The following is a 26,306-nucleotide window of genomic DNA, read 5'->3' as shown; positions in this document are numbered from 1 at the left end:
CTGGCACATTGGTATCTGGTGAGTGAATGATGTCCATCAAGCAGGAGTGCTGCAGAAAGAAATCCTACAATGGGCAGGGGTCTGGACCACATTAATTCTCAGGCATCTTATAACTTTCCATTTAGATGACTTTGGTGTAATCTGAGATTTACGTTAACATTTCCAGTGGTTAGAATCTATGTCAAACTTGTGGTCACCTAGAGCCTCCATGACTTTTTCACTGACAAGATTCTACACTTGTGAAATTGATTTAACCCGCTTTGCCTTTAAAATGAATTCATTTTGCATAAATATTTGGGTATATTCACAAGATGGAAGATTATAAAGCCTTTAAAAGTTATGTTTCCTTCAGGAAGATGCAGTAGATGTACTTTTCCCTATTCTTTCTGCTATGTACAAGTAAAAATCCTGGACATCATATATAAAACATACAAAAGAAGACTCCGGAAGGTGGAGAGAAGGAGCCAGACAAGCGAGGGACCTCAGGACCCAAGGAATGACATAACAGTGAGTTTCCTGGGTTTTCTTTTGCCTTAGATATCCAAGCTGAAGAAGTACTACTTGGAAATGCCAATGAGTGGAGACAAATAAAAGCCCAAAAAAAAGCCCAACAAAAGCCTGCTCTCTTTAGCCAAAGCACCAGGAAAGGGGCAGCCTCACAAGACAAAACCTTTAGGTGATAACTACTCTACTCCAGCCAGACACCTCGGAAAAAATCTGTTTCTCCACCCCTACCCATTTAAGCAAAGGCTGAGTGGAAATTCTAAAAAAATACATTACCAAAAAATACAATAACTGAAATAAGTTTAGTAGTTGGGCTCAACAGCAGAATGGAGGGGACAGAGGAAAGAATCAGTGAACTGGAAGGCAAAACAATAAAAATTACACAATCTAATAATAGAGAGAAAATAAACTAAAAATAAATAAACAAATAAAAAGAACAGAACTTTATGGACCTGTGGGACTACAACAAGATCAGAGTCCAGGAAGGAGAGGAGAAACAGGGTGGGGCTGAGAAAGGACTCAAAGAAATAATGGCTGAAAACTTCCCAAATTTGACAAGAGACATAAACCTCCAGATTCAAGAAGCTGAGAAAACTCCAAACAGGAAAAAACCCAAAGAAATCCATGCTAACACACATCATAATTAAACCTCCAAAAACGAAAGACAAAGGAAAAATCATGAAAGCACCCAAAGAAAAATGACACTTCTCCTATGGGGAAAAAACATTTCAAATGATAGTAGATTTCTCATCAGAAATCTTAGAGCCAAAAGAAAGAAGCACGCTATTTTTCAAATGCTGAAAGAAAAGAACTATCAACCCAGAATCCCATAACCTGCAAAAATATTCCTCAGGAATGAAGGGGAAATCAAAACATTCTCAATCAAGGAAAACTAAGAGAATCTGTTGCCAGCAGACCTATTCTAAAAGAATGGCTAAAGAAGTTCTCTAAACAGAAAGGAAATGATAAAAGAAGGAACCTTGGAACATAATGAAGGATGAAAGAACAGAGCAAGCAAAAATATGGGTGAATATAATAGGCTTTCCTTCTCTCTTGAGTTTTCTAAAGTATGTTTGACAGTTAAGCAAAAATTAAACACTATCTGATGTAGTTCTAAATGTATGTAGAGAAAATATTTAAGACAATTATATTATAAACGAGGGAGGACAAAGGGACATAAAGGGAAGAAATGTTTCTACATTACACTCAAACTGTCAAAACGACGACACCAGTAGACTGTGATAACTTACATGTATAATACCAGAGCACCCATTCACAAAGCTATGTGGAGAGATTTACTCAAAAACACTACAGACAAATCAAAATGGAATTCAAAAAGCATTCAGGTAACCCACAGTAACGCAGGAAAAAGAAAACAGAGAAATGGAAAACAGAAAAGAAAAAATAAAATGGCAGGCTTAAGCCCTAATATACCAATAATTACACCAAATATAAGTGGTCTAAATATACTAGATAAGAGTAGAAATTGGCATAATAGATTAAAAAACATGACCCAACTATGTACTCTCTATAAGAAAGTCACTTCAAATATAATGATATAAGCAGGCTGAAAGAAAAGGATAGAAAAAGATATATCATGCAAACATTAATCAAAGGAAAGCAGAAGTGTCTATATTAATATCAGATAAAGTAGACATTAGAGAAAAGAAAATTACCAGATACAGAGGAGAGCATTATATAATAATAAAATTATACAATGAAGACATAGCAATCCTAAATGTGTATGCACCAAACAACAGCTGAAAAATCTGTGAAGCAAAAACTGATAGAACTGAAAGGAGAAACAGTGAAATCCACAATTATAGTTGGAAACTTCAACACCCCTCTCTCAGCAACTGATAGAACAACTAAACAGAAAATCAGCAAGGATATAAAAGAATTCAAAAACACCACTGACCAACAGGATCTAATAACCATTTATAGAACACTCCAACAATAGCAGAATACACATTCTTTTCAATGCCTGTGTAGCATATATCAAGATAGACCATATCCTGACCCATGAAAAAAAATCCTCAACAAATTTAAAAGAATCAAAATCATACAGTGTGTTCTCTGATCACAATGGAATCAAACCAGAAATCAATAATAGAAAACTGACAGGAAAATCTCTAAACACTTGGAAACTAAACAACACACTTCTAAATAATCCATAGGTCAAACAGAAAGTCTTAAGGGAAATTAAAAAAACCTATTGGATGAATGAAAATGAAAATACAACATCTCAAAATTTGTGGAAAACAGCTAAGCAGTGCTGAGAGGGGGATTTATAGTACTAAATGCATACATTAGAAAAGAAGAAAGTCTCAAATCAATAATCTAAGCTCCCACCTCCAGAATCTAGAACAAGAACAAGCAGAAGGAAGGAAATAATAAAGACAAGAGTGGAAGTGAAATGGCCAAACTAGAAAAGAGAGAAGAGCCTCCATAGGGAAAATAAAAAACCCAAGAAAGGAAAAACAAAAAAGAATGGCCGTGAGATTCATTTTGAGACTACTTAGGACCAAAATTTCCTATTGCTATTTAAGGGGACAGCACAAAAGACCAACAGATATCCATTGAGTTAGGGCTCAGAAGAGAAGCCACAAACACCAGCTAAATTTACCTGTTTTTATACATGATTTGAATATTGGTTGTTTCAGATAATTCGGGATCTTTCCCTAAACCCAATGATAATACTGGATATAGGTTTTCTCAAAAAGGCTTTCTTACCTCGTAGAAGAAGGGATGTCCAGCCATATCAAAGATGTTAACTTTGATTTCTCGGTCTCTGACTTGTACCCTGAAATGTTCAAATGGAAACAATCCCAAAGAAGGTCATGGTTTCTGCATTCATATTAATATCATTTATGCCATTTACGAATTTCAAAAGGGTATGTGTATGAAATTTAAAAGAGGCTTTCTTAGTGCCTCTTCTTGATTCAAGATAATCTTTACAACAGCCAGCAACTTGGAAGATGATCCTGCCTCCTACTTTAAGAACACTGAATTCACTTGGAATAAGAACTCTCATTTACCTTCACCTTACCTCAAGACACTTCAGCCCACACCCCTTAACTAACAAATGGTAGCCATTGCTATGGTACTAGGAAAAACTGATTTGGGACAAGTAGGAGTGAGATGAAGGAAAACAAAACATTTTACTTCACTTAGTAAGACATCTTAATTACTACTGGTTATGCTTGGTTACCATGCAATACAGTAACCAAGATGCATAATATCAATGACATTTGTTTAATTTTCTTGTGATCTTCATTTGAGTAAGAGCAATAGTCAATTTGTTTTCAAAAATTTGAAAATAGAGAAAAGAACAAAAAGAGAAATAACAACCATTTATAATAGAATTAACTATTCTTAACATCATAGCATACTTGCGTCTAGATCTTTTTTTTAAAAGAAAAATCACTATTGGCAAATGAATGAATGAAACATTATAAATAATTCAAACATTAAAGAAAAAATACAAAGATGAAGTTTACAAGTTATCCCAAATTCTATCACCCAGGAAAAACCTTCATAAATATAGATGAACATCACTGTAGATTTCTTATATGCATAGATAAGACTGATAAACACAAATTTTATTTTATTTTTTGGTGAAGAAGATTAGCCCTGAGCTAACATCCATTGCCAATCCTCCTCTTTTTTTTTCTTTTTTCTTTTTTTTTTTTTTTTTGCTGAGGAAGATTGGCCCTGGGCTAACATCCGTGCCCATCTTCCTCTACTTTATATATGGGATGCCGCCACAGCATGGCTTGACAAGGGGTGCGTCGGTGCGTGCCCGGGATGTGAACCTGCAAACCCCGGGCTGCTGAAGTGGAGCACGCGCACTTAACCACTCTGCCACCGGATGGCCCCTAAACACAAATATTTTTATAAAAATGGGATTATACTATTTCAAAATAAAAAGCATACAACTTACTTTTTATTAAATTTAACAAAAGAAAAAGAAATTGAAGTGAACTGGGAGGAATTATTGAGCTTTAAATACAAATGTTTCCTCACCACAGAAATATTATTTCCTAAAATATCCCTCTAAGGGTAAGAATAGAGATTATTAACAATAAATTAACAGATTAGAGTCATTATGTTTTTTATGTAGCATGTTTCAGTTTAGACAGCATTGATATTACTCCCTCCTATGGAATACAAGGACATCAGCCCTTGCTCTCATTGTCCCTATACTACCTCCTGGCTTGCTTATTATCATTATTCCCTTGTCCAAGTCTGTAACATCCACTTTCTGTTCTGAAACCATAATTCCTACAGTTGTTTTATATTACTTATATATTTAAATCAAACTGACCACTAAGCATCTTATCATGATTTCTTCATTCTAGAATTCTCTTCCATATTTCACCTATTCTAAGATGCACATTTGTTTTCACTTTAACATCTGTGAAATCAGATGTTATAATCATCTTATAAAAGAGAGTGTGAGAACAGTAAAATAAAACAAAATCATAACAGAGTTTGAGAGCATCTGGAGAAGATCTTCTATAACAATTTTTTTAAAAAATAATTTTACTTATTTACTTTCCCCCAAAGCCCCAGTAGATAGTTGTATGTCATAGCTGCACATCCTTCCAGTTGCTGTATGTGGGACGCGGCCTCTGCATGGCTGGAGAAGCGGTGCATTGGTGCACGCCCGGGATCCGAACCCGGTCCGCCAGCAGTGGAGCGTGCGCACCCAATCTCCAAGCCACGGGGCCAGCCCTGCTATAACAATTTATATTAGAAACTTTTACATGAAAAAGACAGCAGCTGAGAAGGGACGGAACTGAAGTCTATAAAGTCAGAAAGTAACACAAATGTGTTCACACATTGAAACTCAAAAGAGGTCAATTTAATTCAGAAGCTAGATACGGGAAATTATCTTAAGAAAAATGCTAATTCGTTATCTCAAGGTAGTGCTTTCCTAAGTTGTGGCCTTCCTAAGTCAGACCCAGCAAATCAGAATCTTAGTGTGGGTCCTAGGAATCTGCATTTTTACAAACCCGACAAGTAATTCTTAAGCATACTGAAATTTGAGCTTCACCGTATTGAAATCAGGAGGGATGGAACGGCCATCTATTATTCTGACTACCCAAGAGTACCCCTTCCTTCCTCCTCCCAGTTGCGGCTCAAAGGGGTTCCGCCATCTTCTTAGGATCCCACTCTGCTGGCCATAGCTAGCCGAGTTGGGGAAAGGTACCTGTCCTCCCCTGGACAATTAAAACTTTCTCTGGGCTTTTTAAACTTGAGATATTAGTTTTGGTCTCTCTCCGGAAGTAAAATTTACAATGCAAGCCTGAGATCTGCTGGCAGCTGCATAGAGGAAGCCAAAAGTTAGAGAGAGATGTAGTGAAATGATCTGGGTATATTCTGTCCCTGGTTCCAGCCATCTCTGAGGCCCAGCTACATCCTTGCAATTGGATTACGTAAATTGATTAATATCCTTTTTTTTTCCTTTTTGCTTGAGTTGGTTTTCTGTCAATTATATCCTCCTGACTCACCAGGGGACAGCCATCTTTTCCAAAAAAATTTCAGCCAGAAACAGAATAATCTGTTGAATAAACCACAGCTCCACAGCATAATAAGGTGATTCTCATTTCTTAGATGAATAAACTAGCTACTTACATGGATTCAAAACAAAACTGCCTTAAACAGTATATCCTACCATATCATTGATGAAATCTTGTGCCCTGAAGTATAGATACACACCACCACTTTAGTCTACCTTCTTGAATGTTGCCCTCATATTCTAATCTTGCAAACTTTCTCTTTAGCTGTATCTATCTTACCTAACAATAAACATATATTGAGTATCTACTGTGCATAAGCACTGTGCCTGGCACTTAGAGATAATTTATTCTAATAGCCCCCTCTTCATGGAGCTTATAATCTAGCAGGAGACATTAAATACAAATAATAATGATATACAAATAATAATGATAACACAAATCAATTTATGATAATACCATAAACAGCATGGAGAATTTTAATATTTCTGTCATTTGCAACCAAAAAGGGTCCTGATTGATAAACGGGGTGGTCAGAAGGCCTTATGGGGAATGGGAGTATTTTACACCTTGAAGAGACTGACAGGTGGAGAGATGAGAGGAAAAGGACATTTCAGTTGGACAGAATGAATAATGGCATTGAGATAGGAAAGTAGGAGGGCAGTAGTTCAGCACGCATGGAGAGCAAGTGTGTAAAGGAATGGAGTTAGAGAGAAGGGGAGGGGCAGGTTGGGGTCAGAACAGCGAGCGCCTGAGAGTCCACCTTTGGGGAATCCTCAATTCTACTCTTTGGTAGTATTATTTCCTGTGAATGTAACCCCTCCTCCCCAAGCTCAACCCACCCTTGATTAGTCTCCAAATAAGTCCCCATTATACCCAATTTTACTCTTCCCAGATTATTTTTGCTAGATTCCAATAGGCTATTAAAGATCATAAACCAATAAAGGAAGTCTTCTAGTAGAAAAGTTTTCACATAACATTTAGCATTTTTAGAGAGAACATTTCAAAATGCTTTAAAAACACATGTGCTAATACGACCTACTCATATAGAAACAAGTTTCCTGACAGGTTACACCTACCAGGTAGGCTTCGTGTAATGTGCTCATCACTGTAGACCCTACAGCTAACACAAGGCCTAGCGAACAGAACGTGCTCAATGATGAACGAATGATATGATCACTACATATCTGTAAAGGTCTCTTATTCTATTCCTATCTCTCCCAATTTATCTTCAGAATCTCTACTTCAAGATAGACCATTTTAGAAGGGTTCTGAATGTCTATGTAATTTATAAGCTCAAAGAAACAATATACTTACTTTGTGACTCCATAGTCAATTCCAATTGTTGCAAGATATTTAGACACAAATCTTTTCTCACAATATCGCTTTATAATACAGCTCTAAAAAGGCAAAAATACATGCTTTTAGTAAATACACTCTGGGAACATATACAAAATAAGGACATTTCTTCATTATGGTTTCTTTATTCACCACTATGAGAGAGAAAGCATTTTCAAAAGACTGAGAGAAATGCTAAAAGTGAAGATTTTAAAGAAAAATTATTTTTAAACTCTTCACTTAATACCAAACATGGGTATGTTTTCAGTTTAGTTCTCAATCCTTGTGCTCTTTTCTTTTGAAGACCTCTTCTATTCTTTTTTTTTTTTTTTTTTTGGTGAGGAGATCAGCCCTGTGCTAATATCTGCCAATCCTCCTCTTTTTTTTTTTTTTTTCCTGAGGAAGACTGGCCCTGGGCTAACATCCGTGCCCATCTTCCTCCATTCTATATGAGACGCCACCACAGCATGGCTTGACAAGCGGTGCGTCTGTGCGTGCCCGGGATCCAAACCAGCGAACCCCAGGGCGCTGCAGCGGAGCACATGCACACTCAACTGCTTGCACCACTGGGCTGGCCCCAGACCTCTTCTATTCTTATACTTGCAACAATACCACCAAAACATCAGTCTAGCCTTGACCTCCCTCCCAAGACCAGATCCAAATACCTCTCAGACTAGTTTCTACTTAGATGTCCCACTGTTTCTGCAAATTCAACATGTCCAAAAATGAACTAATCTTATACGCAAAAATAGCTCATCCTGCTGACATCCTAGTTCTGTTAATAATAGCACCACTTTCCCAATTACAGAGGATTAAAATATTAAAATCATGTTTGATTCTGAGCCTTTCTAAATCTTCTTTTGAATGTTTTTTCCATCTTTCTCCTCATTCCAATCCCCGCTGATATCACTTTGGTGTAGGTCCTCATCATCTACTCCTAGACAATGGTAGGAAATTCTTTATTGGTCTTCCCGCCTCCTTTTCCTCCCAACTTAATCAATACTGCACACCACTAACATATTTCACTTCCCTAACTCAAAAATCTTCAGTGGCTTCTCACTGCCAAGAGTTTGAAATTTAAATTCTTTTGTCCTTTATTCAAGGTCCTCCATAATCTGGCCTTAATCCGGCTTCTCTGTCTAAATCCTTCTATATAACTCTCCATTTCTGCAAAACTCCCAGGACCTGACTTCCTGACTGTTGTCATTACTTTTCCCTCTACTTGGTATGAGCTTTCTCCCTTCCTTCCAAATCCTACTTATCCTTGAAGGCCCAGCTCAAACTCTGAGCACCCAGGTTATAAGAATCTTGCCTGTATCTGAATTCCTCTAGCACTTAACTTATATATACTATTACATATATACATATATAATGTGTTTGCCATCAGTCATACACTGCCTTGTTGTTAGTTATCTTTTCACATGTGTATATTTACCTTATCTCTTCAGCCAGAAAGTAAACTACTTGTGGGCAAGCACTAGTAATTTACTTCTTAATATCTTTTGCAGCAGTTAGCTCAGTGCCAATGAAAAACCAATTTAAAATTAATTGTATATTAATAACAATCCTTAGCATTCGTGAAACTTATAATTTACTTGAAGTACTGGTAATGGAGTTTATTATGCTCAAATCCTTTTCTGATGAACCTCAATCTAAATTAAATAGGACAGTTACTTTAAAAAGTACTTAAGCTCATTGTGAACTGAAGGAAATATTTCTTTGGAGTGACTACTGCAAGAGGTTATACTTTTAAAAACACTTTATAGCTTGAAAGCACTTCTCAAATGTTTTCTCTCATGATATCCTAGAAAAATAAATATAGACTTTTTCTAAATTATTCATGAGATTAGCGACCCAGAAGTCTTTTAACTCCAGTAAGCTATTTAAACACCAGTCCTAAGTGTTTAAAGAGATACATATTTAAATAATTGTATTAATAACCACTCTCTATAACACAAAGAGACAGGGTTCCTGGGTCTTAGGATCTTACAAGCTAAGTTAGATAACATAAACATAGAGAGAAGTTTTTGCTTTCTCTATTTTTCTTAAATAGATTTTTAGGCACTTTTATTTTTTAATGCAGTTCCAATTAAAATCTTAACAGGTTTGAGTCCTTTTTATTCCAAATTATCCTAAAATTCATATGAAAGAACAACTATCTGAGAAGAACTAATCAAAGTATGAAAAAGAGGAATGGGGCAGGGCAGGAGAAAAAGGAGGGAATTTGTCTTGACAGATATTAAAATATAGTCTGAAACCAATCAAGACAGTATTATATTGGCATAAGAATAGACAAGTAGATTAGTAGAACAGAACAGAGAGCCTAGAAATATATTCCATTATATAAGGAAATTTAAAAAGCAAAGAAGGTGATATTAAAAGTCAATGGGAAAAGAATGATTTATTTAGTAAAATGTTACTGGTAAATTGAATATACATCTGGAAAAAAATTAAGCTAGGTCCTTAACTTCCCTATATACAAAAATAAATTAAGATGAATTTATGATTTAAGTATTTACAAATAAAACAATAAAAATTTAAGAAGAAAATATGCAACATATGTACAACCTTAGGGAAACCTTTTCAACCCAGAAAGGAAGCCTAGAACCCATAAAGAAAAGACATGCATAATTGAGTATATATAAATAATAATAATAAAAGCAATTGTATGGCAAAATATCTATAAAAATATTAAAAGAAACACACTGGAGCAAATATTTGTAACTCATATGACTGGCAAAAAGTTAATATCTCTAATGTTAGCAAACCAGAAAAATTGATAAGAAAGACACATCACCCAACAGAAAAACAGGTAGAGAGTATAAATTGGGCAATCCACAGAAGAGCAAATCCCAAATGTCCAACAAGCATATGAAAAGATGCTCAACTTCATCTGTAGTCAATGAAATGCAAATTAAGGTAACAATGAAATTACTTCTCACTAACTAGATTGGTAGTAATTAAAAGAATGACAACACTCTGTTGGCAAGGATTGGGGAAAAGGGTGCTTGCATACTGCTGGCAGAAACACACCTTTTTGAAAAGCAATTGACAATAGCTACTAAAATTAAAAATGTGCTCTTCAACTCAGCAGTTCCACCCCTGGGAACCTAGTACACAGAAATTAGAGTACTAGTATTTAGGATATATATATATATACACACACAGTATTTAGGATATATATATACACACATACAAGCATATTTATAGCAACATTGTTTGTGGTAGAGAAAAAAGCTGGAAACAAAGTGAATTCTCATCAATAGAGAGAATACTTGCATATTACGGACTATTACGCAACCATGAAAAAGAGTGAGTAGAACTATGACAGGTAACTTGGAGAGATTACCATAATCTATTATTAATAGAGAAAAGCAAACTCCAGAGAAGTATATACAATATTGCATGATGGGGGTACTTTTGACTGCAAGTAAGAGAAACCCAATTCAACTGATTTAACAGGAAAATATTTATTTAATATAACTGGAAATCTAGAATTAGGGCAAGCTTCAGAGTTGGTTGATATGAAGAGCCAATGGTAAGCACATTAGGAAATTTCAGATCCTAGAGGACACTGAGAACTGGACTGGGGCTTTGGGTAGGTTGCTGCCAATGCAGAAAGCTGAACTGGATGTAAACAAAGACCAAAGAGAAATTTCAGGGTTCTTCCATAGAGGGGATTAAGCCCTTGGGAATCCCCTTTTTCTTATTGCATTTCTAGAACCTCTAAAACAATGCTGATAATAAAGGAAAATAGCAACTATCCTTTTCGGTACCTAATTTTAATGGAAATAGCCTTAGCATTTTACCATCTGGTATGATGTTTGCTGTTGGTTATTAAAAATAGTTTGTCATATTTAAGTAGTTTCATTTTATTCTGATTTTGCTTAAAGTGTTTATTAGGATTGACTACTTGATTATATCATGTCTTTACAGTACTGAAAATATTTTCTCTAGTATGGGTAATCAGTTGATGTAACAAATTATGTTGATTAACTTCTTGATATTGAACCATGTTTGCATTCGTGGAATAAACTCTACTTGCTAATAGTGAAATTTTTTTGATATATTGCTGAATTCTAGGTGTAGATATTTAGAAATGACGCCTTTCTATGTATATGTGAGAATGGTATATACTTTTCTTTTTGATACTATATCAAGTTTTGCTATTTAAGTTACCATGACTATATAATAAATTGGAGTGCTGTTCATCATTTTCTTTGCCTTGGAATAACTTAAGTAACTGAAATTATGTGTTATTTAAAGCTTAAATAAAGCTTATTCATGAAGCCATCTGATTCTGATACCTTTTTGGATGGTAAATCTTTTAATTTCTTTTCTAATTTCTTCTTATGTGACTGGTCGATTGGGTTTTCTACTTCTTTTCGGTTAATTTTGGTAATTTATATTTTGCTAGGAAATCCTCCATTTCCTCTACATTTTAAAATGTGCTCCTATAGAACTGTACGTAGTATTCTCTAATCATTCTTTTAATCTCTTCCAGTATGTGATAATGTCTCCTTTTCAGTACTCATCTTGTAATTTTTTCTTTCTCTATTTTTCTTAAATAGATTTTTAGGCACTTTTCTTTTTCATTAATATTTCCAGAGAATTCTCTCTTTCTTTTGGTTTATTTCCTGTCCTTTTTCTAACGTCTTATGTTCCTTTAGTTTTTAAATCGAGATATACCATACCACAAAATTCACACTTTTAAGGTGTACAATTCAGTTGTTTTTAGCCTATTCACAAAGTTGTGCAACCATTAAGTTTCTTTAGTTTCCTCTCTCTTCTTTAGAAATGAATAAGATAATGCATCTTCCTTTGACTACAGCTTTAATTTTGTCCTGAAGGTTTTGGTATGGATTCTCTCCTTTTCATTGCTTTCTAGTTATTTTGTCATTTGTTTTGATTTGTCCTGTGATCCAAGGATTATTTACTAGGGCATGCCTTAATTTTTAACTCAAAATTATTTATCTGTATATCTTTCTATATTCTCCAAATTCTTTAAAATAAATATGTGCTACTTTTACAACTAAGGCAAAAAATTTTTTTAAGTTATATTTAAATCTTTTATCCGTCTAAAGTTTATTTTGAGAAAGGAATGCATTAAGAATCCACTCCACTCCCAAATAGTAAGTAGTTGTTCCAACAGTACTTATTAAATGGTCCCTACTTTCCCATGAATTTACTACATTTGTTGTAAATGGAATTTCCTTATGTGTTTGGGTTTATTTCTGAACTCCAATCTGTTCCACTGATGTCTCTATACTTCCTTTCCAGTATCGATACGAAAAGTTTGGTAACTTTAAAATATGTTTTAATGCCTGGTAGTGTTAGCCTCCCCTCATTTCTTTTTTCACAATTTTCTTGGTTATTCTCACCTTTAATTTTTCACAAGGACTTTGGTACCTTTTATTATCTTCTGAAGAAAAAATCCCGATTGATATTTTAACTGGAATTGAATTATATTCGTAGATTATTTTAAAGAATTGACATCTCTAAAATATTTGCCGTTGTTAGTGCCATCAAGCTGGCTGACTCCTAGCAACCCTGTGTACAGCAGAGTGGAACCCTGTCCCATCTTTCTGCGCCATCCTCTCACCTTCTGGAGCTATACCAGACAATGCTCCGCTGTTTTCACGGCCAATTTTTTCAGAAGTGGGTGGCCAGGTCCTTCTTCCTAGTCTGTCTTAGTGTGGAAGCTCCGCTGAAACCTGTCCACCGTGGGTGACCCTGCTCTATTTGAAATACTGGGGGCACAGCTTTCAGCATCACAGCAGCACAGCCGCCAGAGTATGACACACGGGTGGTGTGGTTCCTGGGCCATGGTACTCACCGCTGAATCTTAACGACTAGATCACCAGGGCTGGCCTCTAAAATACTGAGTGATCCTAATTAAGAGGAAAGTATATCTTTTCATTTGCCTAAGTAATTTTACATACCTTTGTAGAGCTTGAAATGTTTCATCATATAGGTCTTATTTCTTCTTAAGTTTAAACCTAGGTACTGTATTTTGGTTATTAGTGTAAGTTAAAATAGTTTTTTATTACACAGTCCAAACAATTATAATTCTACATAATAAAGCTATTAATTTTTTAATAGCTTAATTCTCTTTGGGTTTCCAGATAAACAATCATTATCATCAGCAAATAATGATAATTTTGCCTTCTCCTTTCCAGTATTTCATATTTTATTTTCTTCTCTCGTCTAATTGCATTGGCTAATAACTCCAGAACAATGGTACATAAATGTGGTGACGCTGGGCATTTGGGGCTATTTCTAACGTTGCATCATTAGGCATAGTAAAACTACAAAAGTGGTGCATGCTCACTTAGCCAGTTTAGTACATAACCTTCTGCAGGCTTTATTCTTTTCTTTTTAGTGCCTGGAACATAGTTGATGTTCAATAAGTGTTGACTTTCTATGAATGCTATGTTAATACTTACATACATATGCACAGAGCATACATAAATATTACAGGATAAAGCTAAATGGAAAGAAAAAAAACTAATAAACATTTACTGAGCAGCAGCTATGTGCAGGGTACTGGCCTAAACACTTCCATGAACAGCTCTTTTGGCATGTAGATCCTATTCCGGGTTGATTTTGACAGCATCCAATGATGGAAAGAGCACTGCAGCAGGAGTGTGAAGACCCAGTTCTAGTCCTGTCTTAGTCACTGGTTTAATGACCTTGGGAGGTTCTTAACCAACACCTCCCACTTACCCAGAAGGAAAGACAATTTGAGTGAAGAGGAGGCAGTCTTAGAATTCATTTGAGCAAAGGCCTCCGATCACCTCTCGCCCTCCCTTCCCCCATACTACGGGAGAGCTCATAGCTGATATCCAGTAGAAGGACCATAGAAAACGGCAGTGGAACTAAGGCTTCTTTGAGAGAATGGATGTGATGACACTACCACAAATAAAAATAAAACAAAATAACGCTGCCTCCTTGACATCCTTTGCATCTCCTCCGTGAAACACCTCAGCATCTTACGACTGAAATGTAGATTCTGGGCTCCACGTCTGCAGAGCAACATTTTATAAGTCCCAATCCTCACACGCACCCCAGTAAATTCCCTTCGGCTCCCAAGCACTGCTGGGGGTAACTAAACTTTTCTTCTCCACCTCTAAGTCGTGGACGGTTCACCTAGAACGCAGATATGGTATCTAAGACCTGACATAAGGACCTAGGCCTCCTTACTCTCTATGGATACATTCAAGGGTTAGAGACCACAAAAGCCACCTTCTTATGGAGAGTGACGTCAGTGGAGGAGGGGGGCAACCCACAGGTCAAAAAGGTCAGGAGAGTTTTCCTAGCGGAGCCGCGTCACCCAGGAGGAGACCCCGGCCTGCTGAGGGGCGGGGAGGAGGCTGGGCCCCGGGCTATTGAGTGGCCGCCCTCCCAGCCAATCGGCACGTCGCCCCGTCGCGCTGAGGTCCCGCCCCTCCCAGCGCCGTACTCACTTTTCCCACTTCGGCGTTGCCCATGGAGATGACTTTGATGCGCAGGGACTTGGCAGCCTCCTTCCGCTTCGGCATGTTGGCCTCCATTGCCCTCGCTCTCTCGGGGCCACCCGCCTCGGTCTCTCCTTGTTCACCACGCTGGCCCGTCCCTCAGGCCTCCTCGTCCAATGGCGGAACTGCTGCTATCGTCACCACCTCGGCCCCGCGGCTCGCCATCCCTGCCGCTGTTTGGCAACCGGCGCCGGCGGTTGGGAGGGCAGGGAACTGGGGGAGGGAGGAGAGAGTCTCGCGATGCTGGAGAGGGGCGGCGTGACGTCATCGCAGGCCCTGGAGACGGGGCTGTGTTTACCTGTTCCCCGGGGTCGCGCGAACTAGCTGGGCTGAGTCCCTCGGCAGGAAGGCGGCGTCCGGGGGTGGCTGGGTGTACTCTCCGTGGGGAGCGCGGCCTTGGGTTCAGGGCGCTAGGACACAGGCATTTGATGCGTTCGCAGCCGGGTGGTAGAAACCTGTTGGCAGTTCAGGGCAGATCCTCTGGCTGTGAGTATCTGGAATTACGGGTTAGTTCCAGGCCCAGCCACGCCGAAATTGCAAAATAGACCACGGTCCGTTTTGGGGTGTTTTTTCTGCATTCTTCAGTCTCATGGGCCCGTCCACTCCCTCCACCCCCTCCAATATTATGTTTCCCTTGCTGAGGCAGGGTCAGGAGCCAGGGAAGTGGGGAAGTCAGAACCCTGGTTCTGGAAGAGGGGCCTTAGGCAAGATCTGAATCCAGTTCCTTTTTTATTGTGAGGACGATCAGCCCTGAGCTAACATCCATGCTAATCCTCCTCTTTTTGCTGAGGAAGACCGGCTCTGAGCTAACATCTATTGCCAGTAGTCCCCCCCCCCAAAGCCCCAGTAGATTGTATGTCATAGTTGCACCCATTCGTATTATTTTTAAAAAATAGGTTGTCCATTTGGAGTCAGGACGGGTTTTAGTTTAGGCGGTGCGCTTCTATTCCATAGTTCTAATCTGTAGGAGGAAAGCTCAGACAGGACGTTTCTTACACTCTTGCAGCTTTATCAAGGTGTGTGTGATGGCTAGTAGCTGTAAACTCCTTCATTTTCCTCTCCCCGCCACTTCCATCCAAACTTAGCCACACCTTCTGTTCTCACGTTTCTTTTAGTTGATAGTAGGACAGTAGGATAATAATGGATTCTAAGATAACCAGTTTTCTCATTCCGGGAGATAAGAAAAGCATCTGCTCCAATAAAAATCAGTCTGAGAGGAACTGTAATTCTTTGAGTCAATATCTTCAGTTATGGAAGGTAAACAGAACTTGACAGATGATTATTAGGTGCCCTGAAAAAGAATGGCTGCCAATTTCCCAGTAAATGACAAGGGCAAAGGTAGTATTGCTTCTGTTCTCACATAGCTTTAAACATCTTAAATACATTGCAGGAAGACAGTGAATAAAGGCTCAAAATTTCGTAATTAAGTTAGATTTTCAATCATTTTAATTTTAAAATTTAATTTTAAAACATTAAATGCTTTTCAGAAAAAAGCTTATTCTGGATTGTGTTCATAATCAACAAGTAATATAACTTGTTCAGTGAAGCTTCTAAAGTTCTTTACAAATGTGAAATATAAGTCCTGGTTAAAATTTTGATAGTTTAAAGCTTAAAAGAATTGGATTTATACTGACTCTCCAGATGCTGATCTCAGTATGATTTAATAAATTAAATCAATAAACATCTCTCTCTTTGATAGTTCACCTTTGACCCTCTAATAGAACTGGTATTGTGGAGGAAGAATTGCAAAATGTCAAATCTTCAACTATTAAAGACTGATTGGGCATGATGCTATTGAGCATAAGAGCAGTAAAACATGGTGAAGATTAAAATTTATTACCATTTTTTCATATTGATGTTTTCCGGGTTTGAATATGTGTAGCCATACTTTCTGCTAGGTGTGTTAAATTAGTTTGGAATTGAAAAAGCAAGAAAGTTAGCTTTCTTTCCCACTCTCTGAGATAAAAAGGAGAAGCATGAATTACTGTGTATGGAATGGAGCTGGAAGACATGGTATGGCGTTGAGGAGCGCGAGCTCTGGAGCCAGCCCTGTTATACTTTATGTTGGCGTGACATGGGCATGTGGTGGTGGTAAGTATTGCAGGACATAAAGCACATGAAGTACATGGTAACCCCCCGATAAACATTAGCCTTATGCTTTCATTTGCTCGTGTTTTTTATTTTTATGTATTACGAAAGACTCTACGTATTTGTTTTTAAAAGTAAATTATGAAATATATTGGACATACTTAAAGATATAAAGAATAATATAATGAATAGCTATATATCCACCACCTATCTTAAGAAAAAAAAATCACCAATACTGTGTATACTCTTCCCCAGTACATCCCTCCTCCTGCTCCACAAAACGTTGCAACTATATGAATTGGTGCTTTTAATTTCCAGGCGTTTAAAAGTTGTTTTACTACATATGTATGTACAGCTTAAAATGTAGTATTGTATTGCATCTTTTGGAGATCTTTATTTTGAAATAATTTCAGTCAGAAAAGTTTCAAGAATAATAGAAAAAAATCATATTACCCTTTATCCAGATTCATCAGTCGTTAACATTGTGCCTCATCTACTATACCATTTCTGCTCGCTATCCATATATACATGTTTTTCTAAATCATTTGAGAGTAATTTGCAGACGTGTTTCTTTATCCGTAAATACTTCAGTGTGTTTCCTAAGAACAGGGACTTTCTCTTACATAGCAACAGTATACTTAGCAAAATCAGGTAGTACTATCATCTAATCCCGTGGTACCCAACCTGTGCACTGAGGTGCCCCACAGCCTCACAGTGAATTCACAGAGGGATATCTGTGAGATACTTTACATTCTAAATTTTCAAGGCAAACCAAATGAAATCTGTGCAAAACTACTTGCTCAAGGTTGTTTACAATTCCAACAATAGATGGCGCCATATTCCTTTGATATGTTGTATATTTGGGAAGCTGGGTTTTTCTGTGGTTGTGATAAAAAGCAAGTACAGTGCAAAAATCAGTGTGAAACAGGAAATGAAGATGGTCTTATCCAATCTGATTCCAAGATATGAGAAGTTGTGCAGTACCCAACAGGTGCACAAATCCATTAGTAAGCAATTGTGGTTATTTAAGAATGAAATAAAAAATATTATTTTTCTTTCAAGTTACATGTGTATTATGTTTTCAAATGGCAACTAAATTGTTAGGGCATAAATACTTAATAAGGTGTTTGGACCTAGATATTTCTTTTGGCCATGAAACACCATGAAACAGTTATTGAGACACTATAGGGCTCCTTGAACCAAGAACATTTGGTAAACTTTGATCTAACCCACAGTTCATATTCAAATTTCGCCATTTGTCCCAATAATATCCTTTATAGCTATGTCATCTCCACCATCCCCACCTCCCGCCCCCAGATCTGGAGTCTAATCCAGCATCCAGTTGTCGTATATCTTTAGTCCTCTTTTATCTGGAGTGGTTCCTCAGCTTTTCTTTATCTTCCAAAATGACAATTATTATTAGAATATCCCTCAATTTGTGTTTGTCTGGTATATTTTTCTGATTAGATTCAGTTATATTTGGCTAAAGTACCACAGGAAAGACATTATGTCATTTTAAGAGCATCATATCAGAAGATTGGTAATGTCAGTCTGTTCCATTCATTAATGATGTTAACTTGAGTGAGTTGGTTAAGGTGTAAGGTATTGTTCACTAGGTTAATCCACAGTAAAGAGACTTTTTCCTTTTGTAATAAGTAATTTGTAAGGGATTACTTTGAGATTATATAGATATCGTTTCTTCATTGAGATTTCATCTGCAAATTTGTAGAATCCAATGTTGATTCGTGGCTGAAGAGATTATTACTATGATGGATGCAAAATGGTGATTTTCTAACTCCATCATTTCTCTTACATTTATTACTTCGTCGTCTACCATAAGGGAGAGCTTTCCTTTCTCATTCATTCATTTACTAGTTTATATCAGGATGGACTCATATGTGCTTATTTTACCCTAAGAATATTCTACTATTACTATTATTTATTTTGATGCTCAAGCCAGCTCTTGTCTTTTTGATATGTCTCCATCATTTTTTGACTACTTCCTTGCTTTCTGGCACAAGAATAAGCCCTGGTTTACTAGGTCCTTTTAGTGGAGAATGGTATTTAGAAACCAAGATCTGGGTGCTAGTTGTGCTCATTGATACTGGATGCCTTTGCTTTCGGCCCTTTCAGTTTACTGAGCCAAAATAATACATATACGTATATACATGCATCTAAATCCATATATTAAAACATAGTTCATACTGATATCCACAATTTTAGCACAACAGGATTCATTCTAGCCTTCTCCTTTTCTATATTTATAACTCATTCTTCAACAGTGAGAAACTGGCTCCCATTATCCTCAATATATTTACTCATTTGCTCAGTCCTACAATACATGGGAAGTAGTTTCAGAATTGCTAACCCATACTATTTCAAAGAAGAGAAACATTTTGAACTAGAGTTCAATATTTGTTTATAGCTATTTTTGTCTTAAACTTACAGATGTAGTTACTACATAGTTTCATATAAGTATTGGGTTCAAAAGTTAGTTGAGTTAATCCTTTTTTTTTTTCCCTTTGGTGTGTTTATGGTTTTCATTTGAAATACAGTTAAGTTCATTTGTTTCTCTTTGTACTTTATTTTAGGTTTTTTCCCCTTCATTACTGTTGACTTTATTTTATTCATTTTTTTTGAATATGTGAAACTTAATGTAGTTTCAAAAGTAAGATTATACAAACATGTACTCAGAAAAGTGTCACTTTCAGCCCCATCCCAATCCTCTTCACCTCTTCCCACCTACCTCCTGTGGGCAACCAGTCACGTTAGACTCTAGTTGATTCCTTCTTGTGTTTCTTTTTATAAAAAGTAAGCAGTTACATGTGTATTTTCTTATTTCTTTTTCTTTCTTAAAAGGTAACTGTGTGTGTGTGTGTGTGTTCTTTTGAACTTTGCTTTTTTCACTTAACAGTATATCCTGGAAAGCATCTCATGTTAGTTCACAAAGATCACATTTATTCTTTTTTACAGCTACATAGTACAGTACTCCATTGTGTGGATATGCTATGGCTTTTTCGATCAATATATTTATGGGCATTTATGTATTTTCATATTGCTGTGCATGTATCTTCAGTGTAAATTTCTCAAAAAGTGGAATTACTGAGTCAAAGGTAAATGCATATTTAGTTTGGTTGTATATTGCCAAATTCTGTAAGGTAACATTTTTAGAATTTTTCATCAATGTCCTTAAGTAACATTGGAATTAAGTAATATTCTTAAGTAATATAATAACAAATTAAGTAATTTTGTGCTACCTTTACCTATTTTAAATATTAGTGTTATACTTGCTTCATAAAAAAACATTTGGAAGTTTTGTTTCATTTTCCATCCTCTGGAATAATTTATGTGACAAAATTCATACATTTGCAATAGTAGAGAGACTAATGTAATCAACACTCCATGTACTCATTTCCTAGCTTCAGTAATATCAACAATATCAGTTGTTCTTAAGAAAGAGGGATTATCCTCCCTGGGCCAGACCTAATCAGGTGAGTCCTTAAATGGGAAGGGCTTTTCCTGGCAAGAGATATTCAAAGAGTGAGAGGGATTCAATGTGAGGGAAGTTCTCCACTGCTGGCTTTAAAGATGGAAGAGGCCACATAAGGACCTAGAAGTACGCTCTCAGAGCTGAGAGCGACCACCAGCCAATAGCTAGCAAGAAAATGGGCACCTCAGTCCTACAACCTCAAGAAACTGAATTCTGCCAAAAACGTCATGAGATTGGAAGGAGCTCCCGAGCTGCAGGTGAGAACGCAGCTATCTGATACCTTGATTACAGCCTTGTGAGATTTCTGACCTAGAGAATCCAGCTACTCCGCGCCCGGACTTCTGACCTACAGAACTGCGAGATGTTAAACATCTATTGTTTGAAGCTGTTAAATTTATGGTAATTTGTTATACAGCAACAGAAAACTAATATACACAGTGAAAAGTTTTTATCTACAGATTCAATTTCTTGAGAAGTTCTGCTTCCAGTATGACGTGAAAGTCCCTCCATATGAACTCTCCCAATGATAACTATAAACTCTGGAAAAAATGCAAAACAACTATCTGGGGATTCTAAAGAGTAATAACAATCAGGCAGATGATGGAGGGGAGTCAAAAACTTGGAGAAGCGACTGACATGGGATGAGTTTTTCCTGAGCCATACCAGAGCCTTAGAACATACTGCCTCTGATCAACCCTTTCTGTCTTACATATCGGTGCACAAGACTTTAGTTCTGAGCATGTACTACACCATCTGGGGTGTGAATGCTACCATCTAGACCTCTCCACACTTGTCCTGATACCATCCCAAGGACTGTGGCAGTTTGTATTTTCCAGAAATGGTTGAAACAGTATCTCCTGTCCCATATATTATTTTTATTTTTGTAAAATTCAAATATCCATAATTTACCATTTTAACCATTTTTTTTAAAGATTTTATTTATTTATTTTTTCCCCCCAAAGCCCCAGTAGGTAGTTGTATGTCATAGCTGCACATCCCTCTAGTTGCTGTATGTGGGACGCGGCCTCAGCATGGCCGGAGAAGCAGTGCGTCAGTGCACGCCCGGGATCCGAACCCCGGGCCGCCAGCAGTGGAGCACGCGCACTTAACCACTAAGCCACGGGGCCGGCCCCCATTTTAACCATTTTTAAGTGTACAATTCACTGGCATTAAATACATTCACAATGTTGTGCAACCATCACCACCATCCATTGCTAGAACTTTTTCATCTTCCCAAAGTGCAATTCTATACCCATTAAACACTAATTCCCAAACCCCCGCCACCCCCTTCCCCCATCCCCAGCCCCTGGCAACCACCATTCTACTTTCTGTCTCTATGAATTTGACTACTCTAGGTACCTCTTATAAGTGGAATCATACGGTATTTGTCCTTTTCTGACTGGCTTATTCACTCAGCATAAAGTCTCCAGGGTTCCCATGTTATTCTTGTAATGGGACTGACACTCTTCCCCTTGAGAGTTGGGGGGAGGTCCATGTTCCCTCTCCCTTGAATCTGGGTGGCCTTGTGACTATGATGTAAGTGACGTTATGACACTTTCAAAGCTAGGTAATAAAAGGCAATGCAATTTCCTTCTAGTTCTCTTGGAATGCTCACTTTTGGAATCCAGACATCAAACTGTGAAGGAGTCCCAGCAGTTCATGGAGAGGCCAACAGAGAGAGGAATTGAGCTCCCATGCCCAGCCACCACCACAGCTGAGCTCCCATATGACAGCTAGCACCAACTTGCCAGCTATGGGATCCAGCCATCTTGAAAGTGCCAAGGCAATGAAACAAGGATGCCAACAAGAAGTGGAATGTAGCAATAAGGAATATGTGGCAAGTGATACTCAGTAATATAGACAGGTAGAAAATTGCCATCAACCTCACCAAGGAATTTGGGCTCAGAGCAAGGTGCCAATTCCTTGGGAGACATCCTGGGATACCAGGTGAGTTACTGAAACAGCTCAAATGCCATCTTCCTCCTGTTCTTTGAATTCTAAGTTCATTTGAACCTCATGGCCTTTGTACTTAGTTTCCCTCTGCCTAAAATGCTCTTCCCCAGATCTCCAGGTGCTTCAACCATACTGGTCTGGTTACCCAGGGAGGAGAGACTTTGGCACAAATCAATGTTTCCAACTACATATCCAGTTGCAGTTAATGACACCCAATTGCCTAATAACAAGTTTAAGAAAGAAAGAAGGGAAGGGATGGGAAGGGAATGACAAGAAATAGAAGTAAAGTAGGAAGGAAATCTCTAGTGCTATGCTATTTTTACCCAGCTCTCTTTAACAGTTTGGGTAAAGATACAGCAGAGATTTTGACAAAAGTTGTACGTAACCATAAAAAAGTAGGGACTATGCTGATTATGATGGACAACTGAAAGAAGATTTAAAATGATCCATCTGCTGCTGATTAGCTATGCATATTAGCAGCTTGATGCAACTTTAACATTTGCAGTTAAAGTCCATCAAAACTATTTATGTTCACATTTCTATGGGGCTGAATTGCTTTTTCTTAGGCTGTGTGTATGTTCAGCTTTGGTGGGTGCTGCCAAACATTTTCCAAAGTGGCTTTATCAGTTTACACTCCCACCAACAGTGAATGAGAATTCCACTTGTTCCAAATTCTCACTGGCCCTTAATTTTTTTTTTTTTTTGTGAGGAAGATTAGACCTGAGCTAACATCTGTTGCCAATCTTCCTCTTTTTGCTGAGGAAGATTGGCCCTGGGCTAACATCCGTGCCCATCTTCCTCTACTTTATATATAGGACGCCTGCCACAGCATAGCCTGATAAGCAGTGCATAGGTCTGCACCCGGGATCCAAACCAGCGAACCCTGGGCCACCGCCGAAGCAGAGTGCACGAACTTCACCACCACGCCACTGGCAGGCCCCTCACTGGCCCTCAATTTTGTCAGTCTTTTAATTTTAACCTTCCTTATAGGTTTGTGGTCATATCTAATTGTGGTTTTCATTTGTCTGTCTCTGATGACTGATGAGATTGGATGCCTTTTCCTCCGTTCATAGCCCATTTCCTCTTATGTGAAATGCCTCTTCAATTATCTTATCCCCTGTTTTATTGAGTTGTTTATTTTTTCTTATTGATTTGTAAGAATTCTGTATATATTCTAGATAAATATCCTTTATTAAATATATACACCTTGCACAAGAATATTTGTTGCAGTAGTACTATTTAGTAATAGTCTGAAAACTGGAAACAATTTATTTGTCAGCAGTGGCAGAGTGGATAAGTAAATTGCAGTATGTTCTTACAATGGAATGCTATACTATTTCTCTACAATACGAACTACTGCTATGGATCTCATAAATGTAATGTTGAATTAAAGAACCTAGACACAAAAGAGTATGTACTGGATGATTCCAATTATATAAAGTTCAAAAACAGATAAAACTTATCAGCAGTGTTAGGAGTCAGGATTCTGGTTCTGGTTATCTTTGGGCATAGTGAATGAAAAAGGATGTAAACAGGGTTTCTGGGTGCTGGTCGTGTTCTATATGTTAATTTGGGTGGTGGTTACATAGGTGTGTTCATGTGAAAATTCATTGGGCTGCACCCTAATGATTTGTGCACTTTTCTGCAGTATGTTACACTTCAATGCAAAAAAGTTTACAAAAACAATTCCTACCTAATTTTCACAAGGGGCTAAGGGCTAAAAAAGCAGACTTGGCCTGATGTTTTTCTCTGCTCAGAGTTTCTCGTGCTATTCTTGTGATGATCTTGGTGTCCATGGAAACCAGACAGAGAACGTGTGGTAGGGAAGCAAGGAAGAAGGGATGGGAGCCTGGGGAAGCAGCACGTGTGACAAAGGAACAGACACTCAGCGGGCATCTTCTCCCCCTGTACTTCAGATCCCACTCAAGCTACAGCCAGTTCCCTGCCAACGCAAGTCTCTGCTTATGACAACTGTGACAACGATTGCTTGTCATAACTTACTGGGAATCCACCCCATAACTAGTTCCAGCTAACCCTCTCCATTACTGGTTTCCATTTTACTCAACCCAGCAGGAAAGTTGGCCTGGCAGGGACTTGAAATAGAAAAGGACTTCTCTGGATGAGGCACATTAACACTTCACTAACCAGAGATCGCTTATGGGGAAACCTAAGCTCTGACGTGGAGCTTTACTGAAGGCATATGCCTAAAAAGGCCTTTGAGCATGAGAGTGAATGTTAAAGAGTCATGCATTAATGCGTAAGCACTTGACTTGAAGCAGAGTCCTTCAGATCCTTGCTCAGAGCTTATTAATGCTTATTTTAAACATAATTATGTCACCTTGTTATCTGATTTTCTAGGTCTACAAAAAGACAGATTAGAAGTGAGTGGGTGAAATTATCCCCTAAGGGTTCACATGTCTCTGGCTCTGTTATGTTTGAGAATTATTCTGGATATATCTGATATGAATGTATGTGTGCAAGTGTATGTGTGGAAGTCTATGTGTATACCAATGTGTTGGTTGTGATGAATGTGTGTGAGGGAGCATGTGTAGATTTGCATCTTGTGCATCTGTTGGTTTGGTGTGTGTATATTGGCTGTATGGTATGTGAGGACATTTATGAATGAGTTTGTCATTTCATGTGTTTATATACATACGTGTAATCAGATGTAAAACATGTAAATCAGAATTTATACTTATGGGAATACATAGGATGTATAAGAGAGCATCTATGGGGCTGCTTATAAGTTTGTATCTTTGAGCGAAACTGTAAGTTTGTATAATGGATTTATGTAGGGATAGTCATAGGCAAAGTTTTCAAGTCATATGGTCGGACCATATGGAATTGCCATTTTGGGGGTTAAAAACGGTTACATATTCAGTGATTTTTGTATGATTCAACCTAATGTGTGTGTGTGTGTCCATGTGTATACATACATACATAAATTCAAGCTAGCATAGCCTCTGTACCACATTAGTATTACTCTCAGAGCTAAGAAGGAGATGACCACCATGGGTGTGAGACCTGGGAAGAAATTTGACGTCGATTTTGAAGGAAGGATAAGATATAGAAGGAATGATGACTAATGCAACAGAAAGTTACAATAGGGGAATAACGTGAAATGAGATTGAAAGTTCTTTACTCTGGGAAGCCTTCTCCAACACCTGTTTTAAACCCATCCACCCCAAGTTTGTCTCTGACATGGGCTTCTACAGCCCCTGTGAACTTCCTTTATGATAACACTGGTCACACTGAACTGTGATTGTTGTTTTAAGTGGCTATCTTCTGCACTAGACAGCAAGTTCACTGAGGGCAAGAACTAGGTCTCTGTAGTTCACTCATTTTCTGCTGTACAAAGCTTGGTACAGAATAGAAACTCAATATTTGTTAAGGAATTAGATGACTAAAAGTGAGATAGATGTTCTGACAAAGCTGTGCATATGTAACTTTTGTTCTGGCCGCAGTGTGGGACTTTTGTTCTGTGCAACTGACAGACATTTTGGAGAGGGGATTATCATGCACAGAATATGATTTTATAAATATTAATTTAGGAGTGGTATAAAGAATAGACAGAAATAGGGATGGTTAGAAATCAGAAGCCCAGTAGTTACCCAGGTATGTGGTAATAAAAAACCTAGATCATAGTGCCAATGGGAATGGAAGGTAGGGGAGAGATGAAAGAAGTGCAACGGAAGAAGACTCTTGGTGATTGCTAGGTATGGGGGAAACAGAGAAAGAACAGGAAAAGGTGACCCCAAGTTTTGGAGCCTGAGTGACTGAGATAATGATGATAACGCTGATAGACATAAAGAGGCCCAAGGGTAAACAGTGTAAACATTGGTGAGCTCTGTTTTGAATAGTTGCAGATTTGGGGTATGTTGGATATGAATTGAG

General features: G+C 37.8%; 1 protein-coding gene across 1 annotated transcript in view; it reads right to left on the bottom strand.

Moving 5' to 3' along the window:
* The window catches only part of DNAJC27 (DnaJ heat shock protein family (Hsp40) member C27), a 32,658-nt gene extending 17,581 nt beyond the window's left edge, over window positions 1–15,077 (bottom strand). The window contains exons 1-3 of the mRNA XM_004418273.3: window positions 14,831–15,077; window positions 7,344–7,426; window positions 3,238–3,307 (exon numbers count right to left, since the gene is read on the bottom strand). Of these exons, the coding sequence (XP_004418330.1) occupies window positions 3,238–3,307; window positions 7,344–7,426; window positions 14,831–14,917 (240 nt within the window). The 5' untranslated portion in view covers window positions 14,918–15,077. The remainder of the gene's footprint in view (window positions 1–3,237; window positions 3,308–7,343; window positions 7,427–14,830) is intronic.
* Window positions 15,078–26,306: the final 11,229 nt, after the last annotated feature.

This window comes from Ceratotherium simum, chromosome 11, assembly GCF_057802395.1.
Source record: "Ceratotherium simum simum isolate JZ-2026a chromosome 11, ASM5780239v1, whole genome shotgun sequence".
In the NCBI taxonomy this organism is placed as follows: domain Eukaryota; kingdom Metazoa; phylum Chordata; class Mammalia; order Perissodactyla; family Rhinocerotidae; genus Ceratotherium; species Ceratotherium simum.
The sequence above is the reverse complement of the archived record's forward strand: the minus strand, read 5'-3'. Positions and strand labels throughout refer to the sequence as shown.